We start from the raw sequence: 25,591 nt of genomic DNA on the forward strand, positions 1-25,591 counted from the left end.
TATCGGCAGCAGCAGCAAGCAGCCAGATGCGAACCAGAAAAATTTTTCTCATGCGCCCTAGCTGCCATATTCGCGAATGCGCAGAGTTGTCAGAGTTGTAGTGGGGAGGGGTTTAGTCTCCATGTGACCTGTGTTTGCGTTAAGTAATTTCGCTGCTTCTCTTCGTTTACAGCTCCAACGTCAAATGAAAACAAAACGGATTTCTGTGGCCGGGAGCTATCAAGTGAATTAAAATACATTCACATAATTACGGAGGAAAAATATATTATTAGTTTCACTTTTCTGACTTTATTTTATTTCCAAGTTATTAGCAGTCAAGCATTAATCACCTTGCAGAACAATGAAGTTAATTTTGCTAGTTTGCTAAACAAATTTGGCTTTATTAATCTTTCCGCAGTGGCAATCATTCTATTTGAAACAAAGTGTTTCATTCCACAGTATTGGCTAGTTCCAACTGTTCGCTGAATTTCAAGTGCACGGTATCATCTTCTGCCTTGTATGGCATGCCATAATAAAGAACCAAAAATGAGATCGTAGAGTACTGGTACTCCAAGAAAATTTACATCCCGAAAACCACACTGAAAAGCTTAATATCAGATTGGACCTACTTCATTGTGAATCGGGAAAAAACTAATGTGCACTTCAAGCAGAATTATGCATTTTAGTAATGTTTAAAAAATTCTGATGCTTTTGGTAGTATCCTCTGATGCCCTGTTTCTTTTATGGTGTAATATAAGCTCTCTTAGTGCTTTATACATACGAACATGTGGGCTTCCTACACCACTGTAGCTGCGCACGCGCAATAATGCCTGTTTTCTGGCGCTCTCTGGCAACTGGTAAATCGAACATATTTCTAACAGTCTCCGGAAACTATTGCGAACGGTGGTTCGAAAAGCGTTACTTTCAAAGTAAATTTCTTTTTATGCTAGATGAATTATGTTACGTGTTAGAAAGTGGGATGAATTTCTAAATCACAGAGCGTTTAAAACTGAACACTTTGACCTACAAGAATTTCGAGCCCAGTCATTTATGTGATAATTTTAAATTTACTGGCACATTTGTGTGATGAATCTTGAAGTATAATATGCGCAAAAAGAGATCAGTAGTACATGTGAAAGCTTAGCTTCTGTTGTAGCTTGTTAATCTTAGAGACCAGTATTATATGTGAAAGCTTAGCTTTTCTTGTAGCTATACTATGTATATTCATGTAAACCGTTAACTTTTGCTCTTTGTGTGTTCGCGCTACGTAACAGTGATCTTGCTATTGGGTGACTATAACACGTGTCTGCTCTGAATATCTGCTGTCATCGGCTGGCAAGATCACGTGGCATGAGATATGATTGGCTTACAAAAGGACATCGCAACCTCGGTTTCAATGCTCCGGAAACAAATGCACTGTGTTTGGTGCAATTCGAATTTATACTTTCATAATACTAAAATATGCAGCGTATATGTTGCTGCAAATCAAAGGTCTTCCCAAAACTTCTCATTTTTTTCATTAAGTCTTTCCAAAACTTCTCTCCTCCGTCTTTGTTTTTTTTCCGTTAAGTTCCACACGAGTGTCTAAAACGTTAACCATTCAAAGGATTGATAAGTTTTACAGTTCCGAGGGAAAATCCACAGAAAATGTACTGTCACTTAGCACGGAAAGTGTATTTTTGCCCAGGAAAAAGAATCTTTGTAATAGTTCATTGAATGTTACCTTATATTACTTACATGATGCATGTTCTGTGGCTGTGTAGCCATTTCATATTTAATGCACGTAAAATCTATAACAGAAATTTTTGGCCTTTGTTATAACCTCAAAAAACTGTGTGTTAAAATGAGAAGTGTGACAAATGTCTATTTTGAAGCTGAAGTTTCTGTAATGGATCTTTTTTGATGTGTGGCAGGTGGGCATTAACACTCTACAAATTATTATTACTGATTACTAACATTTTTATTGCAGAAGGGTGCTAACTCTCGTATGATGTGGTTTGCAAGGTGGTGTATGTTTTTCCACTTTTCAGTGCTTTATGTTTGTCTTTCACATGTGAGTTGAAAGACAGTTATTGAAGTTTAATTGGCATATGTCTGTTTTGTTGAATTATTTGAAGTTGTGCAGAATGTTTGTAATACTGCTTTTCAATATCACCATGGATCCTCTAGAGTACATAATAGAACGTTTCTCTCTTCATCTCATATATTCATAACATTTGGCTGGTTATTCCATTAACTGAGGGAAAAGTGTACAGTACACAACACTTTTGTTTAGAGGCAGGTGTAGCTCATTCACATGCATTTGAATCTTTTTAATAGCAAAAGCCCCAACCTAGCACTTGCCTTCAAGCACTGAGGCCTTGTGGCATCTGTCCCACCCATGGAGGTTAAAATAGATTCTGACCTCCTTGCTAGGGTAGGTCCTAACTAACTTAACCTAACCTCCTAGATCCTGCCACAGATTCGTGGAGATCACATTCACTGCGATCGAGTTGTCGGCCGAGGTTGTTGGATGACCTGTGGCAATAGTGTCTGGGCTCGTTGTCATATGCCACGGTGAATGCAACCTAACTGATAGGATGATGCCTTTTAAAGTTCTGCAGTTCCCATCTTGTGTGTCTGACTGAGTGCTTGATTGTATTGTGATGAGGCACCCAAATATGAAAATATGCCAAGTTTTAGAAAAACATTCACCTGCCCATTTTGTGTTTATTTGCATCAGATTTAGAAAGCATGGAAAAAATTATGGAAATTGCTTGCAAAATGTGGAGCCGTGGGCAGGATTCAGAGGAAAAAACAGTAAATATCTGAGGAAGTGATAATGTGAGAAGTTTAATTTCCAGCAGCCATGGAATTATTTATTGATGGTTTTTATAAAAAGTCAAAGAACACCATTCTGGCTGTAGAAAGTTTCTTATTACAACCCTGACAGGGTTTCATGCCAATTTAGGAGCCTCCACCTGTGATCTAAATGAGAATCCTCACCTGTGGATGTGCCTTAATTGGCATGAAATCGGTCATGGTTTTAATTGAATTAAATTTTTTTGTGCAGTTACAGTGATGCTCTTTGCCAACTTGTAAAAATGTGGACATTTGGCTGTGGTTGCCCACAATTCTAAATAATTTATAGATATGTATGTCCTCTGGGAATAGAAGTATAGCTTCACAATCACATGTATAGCGCCTTTGAGGTTTTCACGGTTTTGTATGAGGTTAACAATGTTCATAATGTGACCAGTGTGTTTCTCGTGGTTTGTTCTCCAAAATATACCAGAAGAAGAGGAATTTATTCGCATAGAATATACATTTAAGTGTCAGGAAGTCTTTTCTGAAAGTATTTGTACGGAGTGTAGCTGTGTAAGGAAGTGAAACATGGGCATTAATCAGTTTAAACAAGAAGAGAACAGAAGTTTCAGAAGGATGTAGCTTGTAGTTGGTATTCCAAGATGACGAGACTTGCACAGGATAGAGTAACATGTAGCATGGAGAGGTGCATCAAACGACAACAGTAACAACACATACCAGCGTATATAATCTGAGAGACATGAAGTATGTGGTATAGGGTGCATTCTCTGAACATCAGAAAGAATTGTCTGCTATGCTGTATAATGTAGTGCAACAATACTTAGAACATGTGTGACTAATGAACTTCATTGCTGTCACAGTTGGCATTCTATCTCACTGCTTGAAATTGAGTTGCATCTGTTATGCTGATGTTGTAACCAAAGGGAGTCACTTTCAATACTTGTGGGAGTTCATTTTGGGTGTTTCTATATATTGGGTCCCTGTGGAGAGTAGGCTTAAGTAATTGATTATAGATCATGCCATTCCTGACATGTCGTCGGACAGTCCACAAAAATGTCTAAATAACACGCACGCACACACACACACACACACACACACACACACACAGCTTATGGATGGGGGGAGGGGCAGGTAAAGCTTAATACAGGAATGTGGCACTTGTTTGCTCACCCTGGTGCTGGCAGGGGGTTTGGATGTAACACATGAAGTAGTGGCAGAGTGTGCTGGGAGTGGCATTAGGACAGAAGAAGGAGACATTGAAGACAAGAGTGTGCGGAAGTTACAACAGAACTAGTATATGACATAACTGCTTTTATGGGTTGCCCTGCACCTGGTACAACAAATGTCTGTCACAGGATGTCTGTTGGATAGGTGCAGAAGACAGACTTTGTTCTTGGGATATGACACCTGTAGCAAGCAGTTGTGATTTCTTTTTTTGTTGCTACACCAAGCTGGACTGTCCAATCAGCTATATGTGATGTCCCGTGTAACAGCATGAACTTCCACATGAAATAGCAATAGGTTTGTGTTCAAAACAGATAAATCCTAAGTTCTCAACATTGTAATTTTTCTGAAACTACTTAATGGGTTTTGGAGAGTATTATATGGTTGAATTTGTCTCTCTGATATCTATGATACTAAGAGCAGACATATTTGAAAAAATGAAGTTGATACCAATATCTCAGTATGAAATATAGTTGTGGCAAGAGACTAATGATTTTTAGCGAGGACTTTCTTACAATTCACCACATCAATTATGATGTCTGAAATGATTCCAGCAGTTTTGAAACAAATAGCTTAGATGAATCACCCTGCTTATAAAATGAGTTGAAGGGCATTAATGACTTGGCTGTTTAGCACCCTAAGCCATAAGTAATCACCAAAATGAGTGGAACGTGCTGAAATAAGACAAAAGCCTGAAAATTAAATGAAGTAGAAAGACAAGTGAGACTAAAAAAGATATCCCTAGATTGTTGGAATGGTAGTATGATCCTTAGTGTGACACTGTCAAAGTCATGAATGTCAAGATGATGATAATGTTATCAATATTGTTGTGTTTCTAACCTTCTTGTGGCTGATTCAAGGTGTCAAAGTGGTCAGTGCTGCTAGGTTACAGCATTTCCCGTAAAAAAATGTCATACTATGAATGATTGCATATATCTTTTAAGTGATATGTTATTTAGAATACATTGATTTCAAGATCATGAAAATGAAAATGTAGAATGATCTTATCGATAGAGAAGTGTCATTTAGGATAAACCCGAGATACAGGTTCATATATGTGAACTGGGCTTATTTATAAGGGCAAATATATTTAAACAAAATAGGTTTTAGATTTGGGCTCTTTAGTGTAGCCTCAAATCTATATGAATGCTACTGATGACAGTTGTAAATTTGAAGAAGAAAAAAAAAAAATCAACCTATTGTGTCAAAATAGAAAACTAGTCCAGCCAATGTGTAATAAAAATTTGGCAACAATACCAGCAGCTTTTCTATAACTGAAAAGAGAATTCCAAAAATTGCAAAATCATAATGCTTACGTCTTATTAGAGTTCTGTGAATTGTTCAAGTTCATAAATATAGAACTGTGGACACAATTGAAGAATTTATCACATACCTCCCAAATGCACTTAGTGTAGAAATGCGGTAACAGTTGACAGTGGTGAAAACTGCTCTTCAGGGCGAGGTTATCAGTGGCAATACTCTGTTTTAAAAATATCAAAATATTCCTATATGTTTTTAACTTGGCACCACACTCGACAGCTCCAGTGGCATGTGGTTAATAATGCAGATTTCTTGCAGATTTCAATACTATAATTGAAATCACTGCTTACTGACATCTGTGACAACCACTGCCATAGCAACAGTCATCTGCTGCCCAGTTCAGATGAAAAGACTGTAACATTTAAATTTTTGTGTATGTATCTACACTGCTTGTTACCTGGAGGCAACTGCATTGATCTGAATTGGGCAGTCATCACATGGTTAAAAGCCAATTTAGCTTTTTCATTGTGGGCATTTAGCAATTTCCATTACTCCCTGTTTCAAGAGATCTACAAGATTTCTAGGTCCTGAGAAGTAAGTCTCGCAATTTCAGTGATAATGAACTTTTTTGGCACAACAAAATCATCATTTTACTATTTGAACTGTTCGACTTCATCCCTTCCGATAAATGAATTAACAAAGTCTCGGGTTTTTATTTACACTCATTTAAGGACTGTACAGACTGTGTGTGCCTCGACTCGCTATACTTTGTTGATAATAATTACTCAGTTATACTTGTCATGTAGTAGAAACAGCACGAGTGCTCATGACCAAGCTAATATACACCCAAAGACAAAATATTGATTAAGGTAATAATAAACATAATTTTCCTTTTCCTTGTGCACAAATAAATTCAGTTGCATTAAAGTGGCAGTTATAAGAGGTAATTTTAAGATACAGTGTATGTATAAATTGCCTTGTGAATAACATACACCAGGAGTTAATGGACTAGAAGAGATGGTTTACCGTCAACAGGATCTTCATGTGGTTGTAACACGTAACAATTTCCGTAGCTACAGACTGCAGAAGAAATAAACTTTAAACTAATTTCAAAAAAAGGTACAGAGAATGGATCAAATGTAAACAAACATTTTTGCATTACTTGTGTGCTGGATGTATGAGGCATAAGAGTTTCTATAGTGATGTGAGCAGAGATCCCTGGAGGGGATAACTGCTGCAATCTGAGAGAGAGAGAGCTGCAAAGTGCTGTCTCTGGTATAAGAAGTGAGAAAAAAGCTTTCAGACAAATAGGTCACCAGAATAGACAGCACACACATGCCACCAGACACTGCGGTCATTTGTGTGAGAGTTGCGTGCGTGCGTGCGTGCGTGCGTGCGTGTGTGTGTGTGTGTAGTCTATGCTGATGAAGGCCTGTTTGCCGGAAGACTTTGTTTGACAGTCTTTTTGTTGTGCCTATCTGCGACTCAGCATCTCTGCTATATTATGAGTCGCAACTATCCTTTTCATAATATTGTCATTATATCGTCCAGGATTTTCCGTTGTTTGGACTTGGGAAAAAAGAAGAATGAGAATGTGCTGAAAACATTGCCCATGTTCAGCAATACTGCACTACAGCAGAGAACATCAAGGCTAATCGACAACTCATCAGAAGTGATGGGCACTTATCTATGCCTGAAATTTCTTAGAAACGTCACATAAGTGTCCAGTCATTCAATAAGAATGAGTTGCAATTCTGTAAAATGCCAGGTATTTGGGTTGTCTAACTGCTAAATGAAGCACAATAAGCTGTTTCGTATTCTTCTAACATGGTATGCATTTTTTGAGAAAATCAATTATACTTGATGAGGCTTGGCTCCATCATTGCTCCCTCGAACTGAAGAATGCCGATATAGAGTAATAGAAGAGTGCAACATGGTACTAGTGAAACATAAGCACAGTTGTGTGCTGGTTAGACCAGTATGCATTGGATTGCTGTTGTGCATTGTGCCTAGCTTCCTGTCTTGTAAATATGACTTGTGAAGAATGCTCGGGGTGTAGAGCGTTTCAGAAACAAAACAAAGGTGCTAAAATTATTGTGCTATTCACTTCAGTCACATCCTCATATTTTCTTTGAAAATTGACTTACAGAAGGGTAGCTGATTATGTAGAAAAATAACAAAAGTAAATTTTAATTTAGTTTGAATAGCAAAAGTTTTATTACTGAAGGCGTATTTATGTTTCATCCACGCTCTGTATAGTGGTGTACGTGCGTGCGCATGCGGTCCACCTCGATGTGTTTTCTTCTACCTGAAAAGCAATTGACTGCTGGAGATAAAACAGTGGCATATACTATGAGGGGCATTCAAAAAGTAATGCAACACCTATTTTTCTTGGCCAATTTCAGTTTGAAAAAATGCAGAATTTATTGTGGGACATAGTAGATTATTGCCACTTCAGCCACAATAGTTTCATGAAGTTCATTTAGGGGGTGGCACTGTGTGTAGCCTTCAAAATGGCATTCATAACAGAGGTGCATTCCAAGCAGAGAGCTGTTATTGAGTTTCTTTTGGTGGAAAACTAGAGCACCAAAGATTATCATAAGCGCTTACAGAATGTCTATGGAGACCTATCAGTGAGTAAAGGCATTGTTATTCACTGGATGAGACGTCTGTCATCATTACAACCAGGTTTGCGCAAACCTGTCCAGACTGCCGTGTGCCAGCGAGTCGCAGTGTTGGAATGTGCAGACGCTCTCGTTGTAGATGATTGACAGATTACAGTCAAAAACCTTGCTGCTCAGCTGCCTGCCACCTAAGAGGAGACCATAAGGGGCAATGAAAGACTATTTGTTGATGCAGCAAGACATTGGCACCAAGGTCGACCAGTAGAAGGGGTATCATGCAGGCATTCAGCCCCTCCCAGATAGGTGCTGTAAGGCTGTCGCATTGAATGGAGAGTATGTTGAAAAATAGAATTTTGTAGCCAAAGGAGTGGGGAATAGTATGGTGTATTGGAATCCTGAATAAAATGAACGTGCTTTCAGAAATAAAAGTGTTGCGTTACTTATTAAATTCTCCTCATAACATACCAAGTATAAATCGACTACCTCTTCTACCGGTGGGACTGTGATAACCTCCCTCTTAACATCGGACCAATTTTCTGGAACACTATGACTAGCTTTTACTCACATGTCGTCAATCCACTCTGTACCCAAAATTAATGTCTTCCATTTCACGTGAAAATGTGTATCACGTGACAAGTCAGAATGACGATTCAGTTTGAATTGAATGACTGAATTTGAATCGACAGATTTATACAATGCTATGTGAAGTTTATGCAATGTAGGTATTTATTATTTACTGTCTAAAATGTGTGGTGTATAGTAACATGAGATTCATACACCCTTTCAGTCAGTTTTTTATGTCATCATAGTTATAATTCATACAACTGCATTTGAAATGTTCCTTCCGCTTCATGCATGGATATTCCATAGCAGCTCGTGATATTCCATGCAACCCTACAGGCAGATTCCACGTACTCATTGGCAATTTGCTGCATGCAAAACACATTAGATAGTGTACTGCCTATTTGTTGGCAAACCTGGATTAATTCTCTACACTACCACGGTATTAAAACAGGTCTAAAATAAGAGTCACAAGCCCTGTTTTGAGCCATGAGATAGGGTTAAACGTCTCGCTATTCCCATATCACTCATAAATTCCCTGCAGAACTCTTGCTACTTTCGAGACTATGATACAGCCTCCAGATAGGAAACAAGCGCTTGAAACAGTCGTTACATCTTCCCCAACTGGTTTGTTGCAATTCCTTTCATTCATCTCCTCCATAAACAGGAAAACAGTCCAAAGAAGAGGAGATGGTCACGCAGAAAAATTCCACATTGGAAAACTGAATTTGTCCTTTACTACACCTAATTCATTAAATTACCCAGGATGGTAACTAATGGTGCCACTCTCTGCTATGAAATCTCTTCCTGCAGAGTATACACTTAAGGTGACAAAGTGTCATGGGATAGCAATATGCCCATATGCAGATGGCGGCAGTATCATGTACACGATGTATAAAAGGGCAGTGCATTGGCAGAGCTGTCATTTGTACTAAGGTGATTCATGCGAGAAGGTTTCCGAAGTGATTATGGCCACATGATGGGAATCAACAGACTTCTAACATAGAATGGAAATTGAAGCTAGACATATGGGAATCCATTTCAGAAATCATTAGGGGATTCAATGTACTGAGATCCACAGTGTCAAGAGTGTGCTAAGCATACCAAATATCAGGCACTGCCTTGCACCGCTAACACTGCAGAGGCAGACGGCCTTCACTTAACAATGGAGGGCAGCAGCTTTTTCGCAGAGTTGTCAGTGCTAACAGACAAGCAACACTGCATGAGATAACCGCAGAAATCAGTGAGAGACATACAACAATTGTATCCAATCCGGCAAGGCTTGCCATTAATGGGCTGTAGCAGCATAAAGGCATAAGTGCCTTTGCTAACAGTGTGACATGTGGCTTGCAGCACCTCTCCTGGGCTCGTCGCGATATTAGTTGGACCCTATACTACTGGAAAACTGTGGTGTGGTCAGATAAGTCCCAATTTCAATTGATAAGAGCTGATGGTAGGGTTTGAGTGTGATGGGCCCAAGTTGTCAGCAAGGCACAGTGCAAGGTGGTGGTGGCTTCATATGATGTGGGCTGTGTTTACATGGAATGGACTGATGGAACTGGTTTTGTTTGGCTGCTTGGAGACCCTTTGCAGCCATTCATGGATGTGATGTTCCCAAACAGTAATGGGATTTTTATGGATGTCAATGGGCCCTGTCACTTGGCCACAATTGCTCGTGGTTGGTTTTAAGGTCATTCTGGACAATTTGTGTGAACAATTGGGCCACCCAGGTTGCCTGACATGATTCCCATTGAACATTTATGGGAAATAATCGAGAGGTTAGTTCATCCACAAAATCCTGCACTGAAAACACTTTCACAATTATGGATAACTGTAGAGGCAGCATAGCTCAATATTTCTGCAGTGGACTTCCAACAACTTGTTGAATCCATGCCACATAGAGTTCCACACTATGCTGGGCAAAAGAAAAATATGTTGAAGTACCGTCCACTTAAGTTAAATGGCTCTTATTGGTGTGGAGTAAGTTTTAAAAAATTTTAAAAAGTAACAAATAACGTTCCACAATATATGTAGATGTTCAGTACTCTGAGGTGCATATGGTTATTTTTAGGCTGTAGTAGCCATGCACCATCAAATAGAAAAATCATTTTACAACACTTATTTACAGTGATTGCATTATTGTACCAAATTTGTACTGAAGTCAGATTGTACATAACACACACACACACACACACACACACACACACAGCAGTTGGTTCTAGTAAAAATTCATCAACTGGAGGAGTTAGTCACCATTAAATCGTTTAGGCTCCTCTTGAACTGACTTTATTACTAGTTAAGCTTTTTATTACTGCTGGCAAGCTATTGACTTAAGTAAGTGGCTTAAAATCTTTGTCAAGATTATTCTTATTTCTAGTATCAGTCCCATGAACTGAGCTGTTGGTTTGAAAAAGGAATTATGTTTGTAATTACAAATTTCATTAAGGAGTAGTTATATTGGGAAGCAGTAATTTGTATCCTTAGTTCCCTTAACAGGCATCTGCAGGATGTTGAGTTCATGCCAAAAATAATTTGTGTTACTCATTTTTGGACCAGGAAAACTGTAGACTGGCATGATGAGTTACCCTTAAAGTTATCCCATGTGACATAGTGTGATGAAAGTAAGCAGAGCATGCCAGCTTTCTTATTTTTCTGTTATATATGTCTGACAATATTTGCATTGCAAATATAGAGATTTTTCTAGACACTTCAGCATTACTGTAGTATGATCCTCCCAGTTGAATTTATCATAAAGCTGTACTCCCAAGAATTTTATATTGTTAACTTCTTCTATCTATCTGTCTGTCATCATATTTTAGGCATATACTGCCGAGAACTGTCAGACAAGTTGTAAACTGCGTGTAGTGGGTTTTTTCAAAGTTGAATGACAAATAATTGGCTAGGAACCACTTATTAATGCCCATGAAAATTTCATTAATCGATCCTTCAAAGTCTTACAGTTGATTTGCTACTTATTGCAACCTTTATATCATCTGCAAACAAAACACACTTGGCATGTGGTAATGGTACAGGAGAAGGTCATCGATGCAAGTGAGAAAAAGTAAGTGCCCTAAGATGGAAGCTTGTGCATCGCCACATGTAATTTGTTCCCATGTGGATGATGCCTGATAATTTAATCATGTCTCTTTCCTAATGAAACATTTATTTCCTGTCAGAAATATAGCATTTGAAACATTTTGCTGCATTTCCTGTTACAGCATAATAGGAAAGGATATTGTAATTACACAGTCAGATGCCTCTGACACATCACAAAATATACCAGTAGCCTGTATTGTGTAATAAATTAAGCACATTCTCACTGTATTTGTAGAGAGCCTTCCCAATATCAGAACCCTTTAAACATCGAGATTGTGGTTTCGACATGTTTGTTGTCAGGTAATTAACAAGCTGATTATATATAACCTCTCCTAAATTTGAAATTGGGCGGAAATTTTACAGTATTTCTTTACCTCCTTTATAAAGTTTCACCATGCATATTTCAACCATTCAGGAAATACTCCACTGGCAAATGACTGGTTACACAGATAACTTGATAAATCAACAAACACAGAGGCACACTCTTGAATTAACTTCGTTGATATTTTGTCATAACCACTAGTTTTTTATTTTCAAGATTTTATGGTAGACGTTACTTCTTTGCATATAGTCAGGGTTATACGCATATTACTCAAGTTATTGGTAATTATTGGATGAAGCATTCCATGGCAGCATTTGCTGAACCTGGTAATCCCATCTTCTCAGTAACTGCTGTGAAATGCTTTTTACTATCTGATGTAATTAGTTATTTCTCATCGCACTTGCTTTGATTTCCGTATTACAAACTTATTTTGCAGTATGTCTTGTAATGAGTTACAGCTTCAACATCAGAGCTATTTGTGACTGAAACATACAATTTCCTTCTCGTCCTACTCAACACCTGTGTCCTTTTAGTAATCCATGGCTTCTTTGTAGACATTGGTCTATTCTGGCTTAGTTCCGGGGGAAAATAGTATTCAGGTAAGGTAAGTTCCTCATTCATGCCGTGAGCGCAGTGTACATAATTCCAGTTCATGTCTTTGAGGAGTGTTATAAAGTAATCAACTTTTGGGCTAATGACTGCCGTCTTGAATTGAATTCAAATTTAGTAAGATTTTATATCCTGTTCAGCATTAACATATAACAAAAGGAACTGCCTATCATGGTCTGAGAGTCGATTGATTATCGCTTTTGTAGTACAATTTTGTTCGTAAAACCCTTGTACAAAAATATCACTATGGCACTTTGTGAGCAATTATTTACCGTAGTTGGGAAGTTTACTGTAGGAATTAAGTTGAGTGATAATGTTACTGACTGTAATAAATTCTTACTATAAATGTTTTCAAGAAAGGTTAGGCTAAAATCACCAGAAACAATTCCCCACCTTCTCCCACCTCACCCATCTTTTCTTTAAGTATGCCAGTAGAGCTTCAAGGTGATTTATGAGCAAATTACAGTTATGTGCGGTGCTTGGTACACGTGCTATTTGAAGGATTTGTTACGAAATTCTGCTTTTGTTGCGCATAATTTTGTACACTACTCAGCAAAATTTATGACAATCCCTGATAAAAGTAGCAACTTCCATTTCTCCATTTGTACTAGTAGTCACATGATGTTCCAGAGATGACTCTTAATTCATCAGTACAAATAAGTAGTTCATTAATTTTACTTCTTAATTGCAAATTTGGTGGAAATAAAATTTCCACCAATTAATAAAAATTTTTACCCAACAGCTGCTTGTGCTGATGGAATATGCCAGAATTTTGTTTTCCTCTCCCCCCTCTCCAGACTGAAGGTTTGTTGCAATCCTAACCTTTCTTAAAACTTGCATTCCTTCTGCCCTCCCTTCCCATAAAAAGCTGCTGCTGTGACTCTTTTAGTCGTCAGTCCTCTGAATGAACGGATTTAACTTGAAGTGGCATGCCACGAATTCCTCTCTTGGGCCAACCTCTTCATCTTAGGGTTGCACTTGCAACCCACGTCCTCAGTTATTTGCTGCATATATTCCAATCACTGTTTTCCGCTACAGTTTTTACCCTCTGCAGCTCCATTTAGTTCCGTGGAAGTTACTCCATGATATCCTAATACACTGAAGTGCCAAAGCATCTTTATAGGCATTCGTATTCAAATACAGATATATGTAAACAGGCAGAATATGGCACTGCGGTCGATAACGCCCATGTAAGACAACAAGTGTCTGGCACAGTTATTAGATCGGTCACTGCTGCTACAATGGCAGATTATCAAAATTGAAGTGAGTTTGAATATGGTATTACAGTCAGCGCATGAGCGATGGGACACAACATCTCCGAGGTAGCGATGAAGTGAGGATTTTCCTGTATGACCATTTCACGAGTGTACCGTGAATAACAGGAATCTGGTAAAACATCAAATCTCTGGCATCACTGCTCCCAGAAAAAGATAATGCGTGACAGAAGTGCAATCCTTCCGCAAAATTCCTGCAGATTCCAACGCTGGGCTGTCAACACATGACAGGATGTGAACCATTCAACAAAACAACATCGACATAGGCTTTCAGAGCCGAAGGCCCACTGAAGTACTCTTGATGACTGCACAACACTGAGTTTTATGCCTCACGTGTGCCTGTCAACACCGACGTTGAACTGTTAAAGGCTGGAAACATATTGCCTGGTCGGACGAGTCTAGTTTCAAATTGTATTGAACGGAAGGAGATGTACTGGCATGGAGACAACCTCATGAATCCATGGACCCTACGTGTCAGCAGGGGATTGTTGAAGCTGGTGGAGACTCTGCCATGATGTAGGGTGTGTGCAGTGGGAGTGATATGGGACTCCGCATATGTCTAGAAGAGACTCTGAAAGGTGACATGTATGTAAGCATCATGTCTGATCACCTGTGTCCAATTATGTCCATTGTGCATTCTGACAGACTTGGACAATTCCAGCAGGACAATGCAACACTTCACACGTCCAGAATTGCTACAAAGTGGCTCCAGGAACACTCTTTTTGAGTTCAAACACTTACGCTGGCCACCAAACCTTCCTGACATGAACATTATTGAGCATACATGTGATGTCTTGCAACATGCTGTTCAGAAGGGGGTCTCCACCCCCTCATACTTATGGATTTATGGGCAGCCATGCAGGATTCATTGTGTCAGTTTCCTCTAACACTAATTCACACATTAGTCAAGTCCATGCCACTTCATGTTGCGGCACTTCTGCGTGCTCACGGGGGCCCTACATGATTTTATTCAGGTGTACTAGTTTCTTTGGCTCTTCAGTGTAGATATTGTACCATTCTGTCCCTTTTTCTTGTCAGTGTTTCCCATATGTTCCTTTCCTCGTGATCCTTCGGAGGACTTCCTCTTCTTTACCTTATCAGTCCACTTAATTTTCAATGTTCTTCTGTAGCACCACATCTCAAATGCTTCACTTCATTTCTTCTCTTTTCTGGTTTTCTCACAGTCCATGTTTCACTACCGTGCAATGCTGTGCTCCAAATATACATTCGCAGAAATTTCTTCCTCAAATTAAGGCCTATTTTTGGTATTAGTAGACTTCTCTTGGCCAGGAATGGCTGTTTTATGAGTGTTAGTCTGCTTATGATATCCTCCCTGCTCCGTCCGTCATTGGTTATTTTGCTGCCTGGATAGCAGAATTCCTTAACTTGATCTAGTTCATTATCACCAGTCCTGATGGTACTTTCTCGCTGTTCTCATTGCTGCTACTTCTCATTACTTTCACCCTTGTGTGATTTATTCTCAATCCATGTTCTGTTCTCGTTCGACTGTTCATTCCATTTAACAAATGCTGTAATTCTTCTTCAGTTTCACTGTGGACAGCAGTGTCACCAGCGAATCATATCATTGATATCCTTTCAACTTTAATTTAAATTCTTCTCTTGAACTTTTATTTTATTTTTGTCATTGCTTCTTCGCTTTATAGTTGGAACAGTAGGAGTGAAAGACTACATCTGTGCCTTACTCCCTTTTTTATCTGAGCACTTCATTCTTTGTCTTCCAGTCTTATTGTTCCCTATTGGCTCTTGTACGTGTTGAACACGATTTAAAGGGTGACAAATCCTGTGGACATGGATTTTTCTTTAGTCTTGCTTCTGATACCAACCACATCAGAATTACCTCTCTGGTGCCTCTACCTTTCCTAAAGCCAAACTGATCATCTGGCACATCCACAGTTTTGTTTTCCAGTTTTCTGTATAATGTTCTTGTTAGCAACTTGGATGCACGAGCTGTTAAGCTGATTGTGTGGTGATTCTCGCACTTGTCAGATATTGCAATCTGTGGAATGTTTTTTCAAAACTCAGTTGGTGTGTCGCTGGGCGTATACATTCTACACACCAACCTGAATAGTCGTTTTGTTGCCACTTCCCCCTTAATTTTAAAAATTCTAATGGAATGTTGTCTATCCCTTCTACCTTATTTGATCTTAAGTCTTCCAGACCTCTTTTAAATTCTGGTTCTTGCTCTGGATCCTCTATCTCTTCTATATAGATTCCTGTTTCTTCTTCTGTCACAGCGTCAGACAAGTCTTTCCCTCGTAGAGGCCTTCAATGTACTCTTCCCATCTATCTGCTGTCTCCTCTGCATTTAGCAGTGGAATCCCCATTACACTCTTAATGTTGCCACCCTTGCTTTTAATTTCACCGAAGGTTGTTTTGACTTTTCTGTGTGCTGAGTCAGTCTGTCCGACTGTCATTTCTTTTTCCATTTCTTTGCATTTTTCATGCAGCCATTTTGTCTTAGCTTCCTTGCACTTTGTTTATTTCATTCATAAGTGACTGATATTTCTGTGTAGCAGAAAATTAAAGGAGGTGGTGGGGGGGTGTTGATGCCTGTGACATAAATGGTAAGATACCAGTGCTGCATCTGTAACCACTTATATTTTACCACTTACAAGAGTGCCACCAACTGCCTCCCCCTTCCCCCATAAATTTTCTGCTATTATCCCAGCCTGTTTATCCTTCCCTTTCCTGTTGTGGTGAAAGGCGTGCTTAGTAAAATTCCATCTACTCAACAGGAACCATGCTAGTATGTGACCCTGCATCACATAAGCGGCTGTTCAAACCTTATATTAACTCTCCTCTCATAGAGGTCAAATGAAGTAGGTCAGGATTTTCGGGACAGATACAAACTCAACATTGCTATGGCTCGTTTGTGGCAATCTTCCCAAGTCACACTCTGTATTGTACCTCAGTACTCTTGTCCTGTGCACCCACTATAGCGACTGTGTTTATTTGGTGAAGTCTTTGCAAAATTATCCTAAACCCTCTGTCATCTGTTCCTCACCAGCTTCAGGCTGGGAGGGATAGTGACCTAGTATTCTGATCCAAGATAATGTTGCAAAAGTTGGCCTACATGTCTGGCATGAAAACTACCTAACAATTAAACTTCTTTTCTATTTACTGGCTTCCCTGTATTATTACTTATCAATCTACTGCTGAAAGTTTGTTGTACCCTAGCTACATGAGGCTCATTAGTTTCTAACTGAAGCAAGAGCTGAAACTTATTTGTCACATTTACCATAAAGCTATCAGATGAGGTTCTAAACCTGTTCCTTCTATTACCAGTTGCCACTTCCCACCTCTTTTTACCCTTACCCCCCTTTAATCTGTCCAGATGTTTCCTACCCTGTCAAATTCAGCCTGAAGGGCAGCAATTTTTGGCTCCTGTTCAGCTGTCTTCATATCGTTACTACATATCCTACAAAACCACTGAAGGGCCTCGTTTACTTCTCCAATTTCCACACCACTACAGTCAACTTATAGAGGCGGGGAGGGGGGGGGGGGAGAAAAAAAAACTATAGTACGCATCACACCATACCCTGGATCTAACAGTTCAGTGCCAAGACTGGCACTTGTGATAAAAATAATGCAGAGAAACAGGAACATTTGTAGTTGATGTTGGCAGCTGTGTAAATGTTCAATAAGTAGGGGAAAACACCAGACTGTTTAGTAGTAACAGACTCTTAAGTACTATGGATCGTGTGGGTCATTGTGAAAGTATTTTACCAGCGTGGTGGCACTGTGACAGCTTCACAATGAATGAGATATCACTTGGCATTAAAGTTCTTTCTTCACAAAAACTTATTGGGCATGCATTGGCTGTATGTACCCTAGAAAACATTGACGCTGTGCATGCTGCAGTGCTAAGGAGTCCTCATCATCTGGTGGAAAAATTACCTTGTCATTGGAGCTCGGACATAGATGTGTCCCAAGAATACTCCATAGCCTTCAATTTCATACTTAAAAAGTTCAGGTTATTCAAGAACTGAAATGAATGATTCTGTATTGCTAGTGCAGTTTTGTGAAAACCTGTTAGCTAAAACCAGTCAGGATACTAACATTACTGAAACTTTTTCAGTGTCAGACAGAACCCATTTGGTTGGTACATGAGTTGCATAACATGTATTATTGGTCACAAACAAATCATTTTGCACTTCACCGGCATCTATTACGTAAAGCTAAAGTTACTGTACGGTGTGCAGTGTTGTGTCGTGGAATGATTGGCCCTTACTTCTTCAAGGAAGAAGGAAACACTACTTTCAATGTGTTGTCTCAGTTTTATGTCAACATGACATACATCTTTGGCTTCAAGGCTCCATCCTCTTCCAGATCTTGACATTCAGCACACATGGTTTCAACAGGATGTAGCCACCTCAACACAGTTCCCGACATTCCATGGCTGTAGTGGAATGTTTCTTTAGAGATTACATAGTTTCAAAGAATGCGAACTTTGCTTGTCTGCTCTGACATCCAGACTACAGTTCATGACTACTTTTTGTGGTAACATCTGAAGTGTGTTGTTTACCAAACTAGGCAGACTAATTTTACCCAGCTCAAGACTCAGAATGAAGAAACATCCTCAATATCCCAGAGAACATATTGCACTACATTGTGCTAAATCTTCAGAGTCAACTTACCAGAATGCTCAACACTTAAATGACGTAATTTTTAAAAAGTAATGCCTAATGATATTTCAACTCTTCTAGAACACGCATTTAAACATGAAATAAGTTTCATTCATTTTTATAATGTTCCAGATTTTCATGTTTCTTTGTGCCACCCTGTACTTTAATAAGAAAAAGTCAGTTAAATGACCGATAAACAAGAAAACATGTTTATGAAAGTTAAGATAACTACTAATGCAACATTTCTGAATTGAACAACTTAAATTTTACGATACTTTCCGGTAATATGAAATATTGCTGGAGCAAAAACAGAACAGTACAATGAGATTCTGTAAGTTCCCTATGCCAATACATAAAAAATATGACAACTTGAACTTACATCTTTTCATGTTTTCATTAACAGTGTGTACAGAAAATTAAAACCTTTAATAGTAAGTTTAAAAACACACGTAAGTATTTAATGAGTAATCTGTGCTAAAATAACTATTATTTCATGCTCAATAATTTTCATGAGAGCTCGGAGACTCGTGCATCTTTTCTAGCTCAGGTCTGCTGCCAACAGCATTCAGGTACTGTCAGCTAATAATTTTTCAGTGATCTCCATTAGTACTGATGTCCAAGGTGTAATGATATTGAGAGTAGGGATGGTACACAGAAACAGTGTTTGAAAGCAATTTAAAGTTTGTGATATGGAATATATATCAAAGTACATGTTTGCTAAATTCAAAAGTTTCTTGCAGATACGATATTGTTTGGAAGAACATCTTTATGTTGTGCTCTAAATCATTTGTAGAATTGCATCATTTGTAAAAGGGAAATGTTTCACTGCTTGCTTATGTATTTGTGTTGTAAGGTAAATTAATAGAGGGAAACATTCCACGTGGGAAAAATATATCTAAAAACAAAGATGATGTGACTTACCAAACAAAAGCGCTGGCACGTCGATAGACACACAAACATACACACAAAATTCAAGCTTTCGCAACAAACTGTTGCCTCATCAGGAAAGAGGGAAGGAGAGGGAAAGACGAAAGGATGTGGGTTTTAAGGGAGAGGGTAAGGAGTCATTCCAATCCTGGGAGCGGAAAGACTTACCTTAGGGGGAAAAAAGGACGGGTATACACTCGCGCACACACTCACATATCCATCCACACATATACAGGCACAAGCAGACATATTTAAAGACAAAGAGTTTGGGCAGAGACGTCAGTCGAGGCAGAAGTGCAGAGGCAAAGATGTTGTTGAATGACAGGTGAGGTATGAGTGGCAGCAACTTGAAATTACAAACTGTCCATTCGCATGAATGGACACAGGCAGACAGTGTTTGTTGGTAATGAGGATCACCCTGTGGCTAAATATGCCTTGGTGCACGGCCAGCACATCTTGGTGCAGTGTTACACCGTCCGGGTTATCTGGATACTTCCCACTAACACCAACCTATCCGGACTCCGGAGATGGGAACTTGCTCTTCAATATACCCTCTCTTCCCGTTATCCACCAGGCCTCAACTCCGCTAATTTCAAGTTGCCGCCACTCATACCTCACCTGTCATTCAACAACATCTTTGCCTCTGCACTTCTGCCTCGACTGACATCTCTGCCCAAACTCTTTGTCTTTAAATATGTCTGCTTGTGTCTGTATATGTGTGGATGGATATGTGTGTGTGTGTGCGAATGTATACCCGTCCTTTTTTCCCCCTAAGGTAAGTCTTTCCGCTCCCGGGATTGGAATGACTCCTTACCCTCTCCCTTAAAACCCACATCCTTTCGTCTTTCCCTCTCCTTCCCTCTTTCCTGATGAGGCAACAGTTTGTTGCGAAAGCTTGAATTTTGTGTGTATGTTTGTGTTTGTTTGTGTGTCTATCGACGTGCCAGCGCTTTTGTTTGGTAAGTCACATCATCTTTGTTTTTAGATATGTTGTAAGGTAATGTATATATGCCTCAGGTCAAATGGCAACTCATTGAATTTGATGAGAAGTGTGTTGGTGTTGGTTGAGATTGGTGTGGTGACCCTCATAATGATGAGATCAGTTCAAATATGTTAAATGACAACTAATGAGCAGTTTGAAACAGAGCTGTAGTCATTTCAGCTGTATGGGTTTCAGGATTAACATAATATTGCATCTGTCATTTCTTCTGTTGCCAGACAGTTTTTGCAAAATAATTTTGAGCTTTGCGTCTGCTTCATTGTATTTTTCTGCCTTTGTTAGTGTTTAGGTTTACAGTGGATAGTCATGCTTCCAGAAAAAAGAAAGAGCAAAAAGACAGAACTTCTTGCAATTTGAATGGAGACGGCAAACACATTAAAACAATTTTGTAAAAAAAAAAATTGTAACTAACAACCATCTCGACACTGAAGTTTGGTTATTATTGCATTTTTGCAGAAGGAAGATATCGAGAACGCCTTGCGTGCAAGCAACATGATTCTTGAGGATGCTCATGAGCTACTGTCCACTGCTAGTCGTGTGGGTGTTGAGAGCTGGCGTCGTCATGATGATCATTCGCCATTTGATCTCACAAGTGGACACCCAAATGTTGGAGCATGTGCAGCTGGTGTAGGTGTTGGTGTTGGAATGGGTGCCTTTCCTGGTCAGAGATTCAACCCTGTTGCTGCTCAACAGATGCCCTTTGCACCACCGGTTAGTCTAATTGGTGAAAGTTTATATTAAGCTGCAAATCTAAATATTCAATCTTTGTTTATAGCAAACTACATTGATTGTGACACTAAGATATATTTTCATATATGTTGAGTGGTTACTGTAATATTTTTTGCATAATTAGCAGAGTAGCTGGATCAACTGGAGCAGTGTGAAAGATAAGTAAACTGAAGAATAAGGGAATGTTAAAACATTGGTTATAATCAAGAAATTTGGAATACTTTTTGAGTAATGTTCTGTGGTAATAGAAATAAGAGATACATTCAAAAAAAAATCTCAGTGGATGTTTCCTTGATTTTGGGTCCATTATTCCTTCTTCTCATGATTGACCATCTCATAGTTTTCAGTATTTGCTGTATACATCTATTATGTTTCTAAGTGAAAGTATATAGATTCAGATTTCAATCTGGCACACACTTGTAAATTGTCACACATTTTTAATTCATATTCAGTTTGTTTCGTTAATATTATGTTTGTGGTAGATTAAGTCTTCACACATTGTGTTGTGATAAATATTAAAACAATGATTTTGTTTTGTATTTTTGCATCATTTTTGAAAAACAAATACAGATAATGCTCATTTTCACTTCAGGGCCCTGGTGGTGGTGTGAGTAATGCAGGACCAAACCTTTTGAATAATGCGGGATTAAATATAAACAGCATGAGCCCAGCTATTATGCAGAAGATGCTCAGCCAACAGCCACCCCCAACACCGCAGCAGGCTCACCCTGGTGCTGCTGCCCAAGCAGCCGTGCAGCAGCCCACAGGTGCGGGTGTTGGTGTGGGCGCATTCAGCTCACCTGCAGCTGCGGCGGCTGCTGCTGCTGCACGTGCACCCCAGGCGCAGCCAACTGCTACTCAGTTACGCATGCTTGTGCAGCAAATACAGATGGCCGTTCAAGCTGGCTACCTCAATCATCAGGTACGTATTGTTCACTAATTGATCAGTGCAAAACTTGAAAGTTTAGTTTTCAACACTATTGTAAATGGATGTGTAAAGATCTAGAACACTTAGTAATTAGTGACACAGAAAGCTCTATCTGAGGGTTTTAAATTCTCGGTTACAAGCAAGAAGAGTCGCCAAAGTTAGGTGTTTGTTTAATAAAAATCATGTTAAATTAGCAGCAAAAAATAAAATGTAAAGAAGATGGACAGATTCATTTGGAATGAGAACTTCTGGCTGCTTGCTCAAAAGTGCACACTGAAAAATGTCTACACTTCTTCACTTTAGTGTCTAGCTTCAGGCAAGAAGCAAGTGAGAACTCTCACTAATGTTGATAACTTAAGAAAATACGTTATTCTAGGTGCACATTTTGTGACTATGAATTTGAAGCCTTTCAACTTGCAGTGGTGGCTGAATAGCATGTTCATTACTGCCACACAGACTAGATACAGTGATTAGTCTTAGAGCAGTAATTATTAAACAACCCAGTATCAAGGTGTTATACAACTTTGTGTTTCTACTCTTATTCTCACTGCATGTCTAAACCCAAAATCGGTAATGCTTTGCTTTAAAGTGCTGGAACAAAAAAAACCATACTGTATTGCAGTGATTAAAATAAACTGTTAGCATTATGCTTGATAATGGCTTCCTTTTTAATGTGTAATTGAATGCATTGCTATTCCATATTTAGTCTCGTGTGTTACATGTTTGTTTCCTGCTCTTTCAGATTCTTAACCAACCATTGGCTCCACAAACTTTGATATTGTTAAATCAATTGCTGCAACAGATAAAGGCCTTGCAGAACTTGATGCAACAACAAGCTGTTGTGCAAGTGCAACCCCATAAGAATAGTTCCAATGCTGTTCTGCAAATTTCTGTGCAAATAACAAAGACTAAACAGCAAATTACAAATTTGCAGGTACACTTTGAATACCTTTTTTGATTAAAATTTCATTACAGAATCTACTTTTATTGATAAAAATGTTACCACTAAAGTGTAGAGCAAATAAAGTGGCCTGTGTCATGTTCACTAAGACTGCAGTCTTTACACACTTGAATATATATATAAAAAGGGAGGGACGCTATAGTAAAAATCATGTTTTAGATATTTCATGCAGACTATGTCATTGTTTCAAACAGATGAATACTTCTTGGGAACTTTTCTGGTGGTTATATTTTTTATTACCTGAACCATAACAAACACAGCAGATCACTAGTTGTTTTCTATATACAACATGAATAATGCACTATTGAATACTTGATCACATATTGATTCTAGAATGTAAGAAAAAGACTAAGTTCAAATTAAAAATAAATAGTTCTGTTCTTTCCAACACACTTGAAAGCGGTTTTGTTCGTGCTCATATTTTCATGTAACCCATCGAGTGTAGATACAACAGTTAACTCAGCTTGTGAAATTTTTTCAGATAAAGTGCTAAAGTGTTTACATTAACTCATTTCAGAACATAATACATCAACTGAATTATTAAACTTTTTCTGCGTTGATAACTGGCTCATGTCTGGTTTCAGTATTTTTGGGTTTGAATGAGACATTTGTTGGAAATTGCATACCATTGTTTTGTTCATTTGTGGATGGTCTATGTTGTCTTTTGTTCGTTCATTTGAATTAGTCGTTCTGAAACTCATTCAGTTTATATAAGAGCTGTTTTTACAAATGTGCATTTACTCAGAATTTATTCTTCATGTGACATTGCTTTCGTATTTGTCAAGTCCAGGCTTACATTCCTTCTTGTTTGAAATAATAGAAATAGTTGCATTTTGCAAATTTGGTAGATGTTACAGCGGTGTGGGGGGGGCAGCAAATGTCGGATGAAGTCTTTACATATGCTGTGACTTACTTCATATAGTAGTAGGAGGTTGTTTTTGAAAATTTTGTCACTCTTACTTGTGCGTTTGTTGCCACTTGGTAAGGAATCTTTATTTAATTGTTGTTTAATTAGGATATTGTTTTCTTTGTGACTGTTCCCTTTACTGTGTAGTAAGGTGAGGTTTCTAATTTAAGACAGTGTGCTACTAAGTGATTACCATGTCATGCATTATGTGAGGAGGTATCATATCTTTTCATTTATATGCTCATAAATATTTTTCGTTTTTACTGCTTGGTATCACAGGGTGGTGCAAAATAGGTCTTAGAAAGTTTTTGTCTGCTAGACATAATATGGAGTGATAGATTCTTATCATATTTATGGCAACCTGAAATTTAATAGAAAATATTTTCAAAGTTATCTTCTTCTGCAGCAGCGAGTCTGCAAAATTTTGAACTGAATTCCATAATGAATTACCAAAGATCACAATTTTCGACTACACAGATCTTTCTGCAAATGGCAGCACAAAGGTACTGGAGTGTTGCAAGGTACCTCTGAAGACTGTCCTTTAAATAGTTATAGAACAGTTACGGCATATGATTAAACCACTTCAGACACACTTTCTAATGCCTTTCACCCTGTGCGTAAAACAGGGATAGGATACAGCAGTACCTACACTTACTTTTCCTTCTCTACTCATAAAAAGGAAAATCCAGCAGCCTTTGGTTCCTAAAGTGTTTTGTTTATGTTAAATCATAGTTGCTTCATATCACAGAAGTCTTGTGATGTAGAGCTCTGAATTTACTGTAGTGCGTAGAATTTAAAGAAACCTGCAAAATTCCCAAAGAAAATACGTCGGGTGTGCAGCAGTGATTACAGTTTTTATTGGTGGTGATAATGTAGTCAGGATTGTCACATTCAGGACCTACGTTTTGTCATAAGTCAAGGTAGTAATTGTCTGGCAGAATTAAAAAGTCTCTAAAGTTGGAGAATGTGTTATCGTAATTTATTTAACAGTGCACATCGGTATTTATGGTATTGACTAGGTGGGTTTTATGCTTATATATTTGTAGATTCATTTGAATTATGCTTCATCGTAGATAGCTGTCAATGCTATCTTATGGTTAATAACCAATGTTATCTTCAATTTGATATACTGCTACAGGAATATCTAAGACTATCTGTTCATGCTCTGGCTCATGCAAGTAGGAGCTCATGAGTTTGCTGCTGCAGCTGCTACTGTAAAATATGTTTATGAGAAATCTTAACTCTGGTTGATGATTTTTGTTTGATGACTGTTCACTTAATTATGTTCCTTTATGTTATGCCTGTCACTAAAAGTGTTGGCACTATTGTGCAAACAACTGAATCAGATCATTTGGCAAAAGCATACCAGCAAATGATATTTTAAATCTTGATTATGTGGTGTTATGCAGACACTAAAGCAGAAATGGGGTTGCTATATATTGATCCTATACTAGATTCTTGACAGAGGGGGGCAGGGCATGCCTACAAGTTTATTTAGAAGTCTTGTCAAAATACAGTTTTTCTGAATGGGAAAATCCATATCGCCAAAATCAGTTTGAAGGAGGATGGAAGCACTTTCCATCTTGGAAAATTTATTAAAACACTATGTGATGGAGTGACTGATGACTTCACTGTATGGTGTCTTTTTAATCCCGCTAGTGACTCAGTTTATATTAAATTAATACTAGTTCCACGTATCATGAATACAAAATTTTGTAGTGATGTGGTACGTGTCAGTT

At 38.5% G+C, this 25,591-nt stretch overlaps 1 protein-coding gene across 2 annotated transcripts in view; it reads left to right on the forward strand.

Moving 5' to 3' along the window:
* Window positions 1-25,591, forward strand: part of LOC126236371 (protein Gawky) — a 274,769-nt gene that overhangs the window by 163,736 nt on the left and 85,442 nt on the right. For both annotated transcript variants that reach the window (XM_049945615.1, XM_049945616.1), the window contains 3 exons: window positions 20,784-21,038; window positions 21,649-21,978; window positions 22,727-22,918. In XM_049945615.1, coding sequence (XP_049801572.1) covers window positions 20,784-21,038; window positions 21,649-21,978; window positions 22,727-22,918 — 777 coding nt within the window. The remainder of the gene's footprint in view (window positions 1-20,783; window positions 21,039-21,648; window positions 21,979-22,726; window positions 22,919-25,591) is intronic.

The sequence above is a fragment of the Schistocerca nitens genome, chromosome 2 (assembly GCF_023898315.1).
Source record: "Schistocerca nitens isolate TAMUIC-IGC-003100 chromosome 2, iqSchNite1.1, whole genome shotgun sequence".
Taxonomy (NCBI): Eukaryota; Metazoa; Arthropoda; class Insecta; order Orthoptera; family Acrididae; genus Schistocerca; species Schistocerca nitens.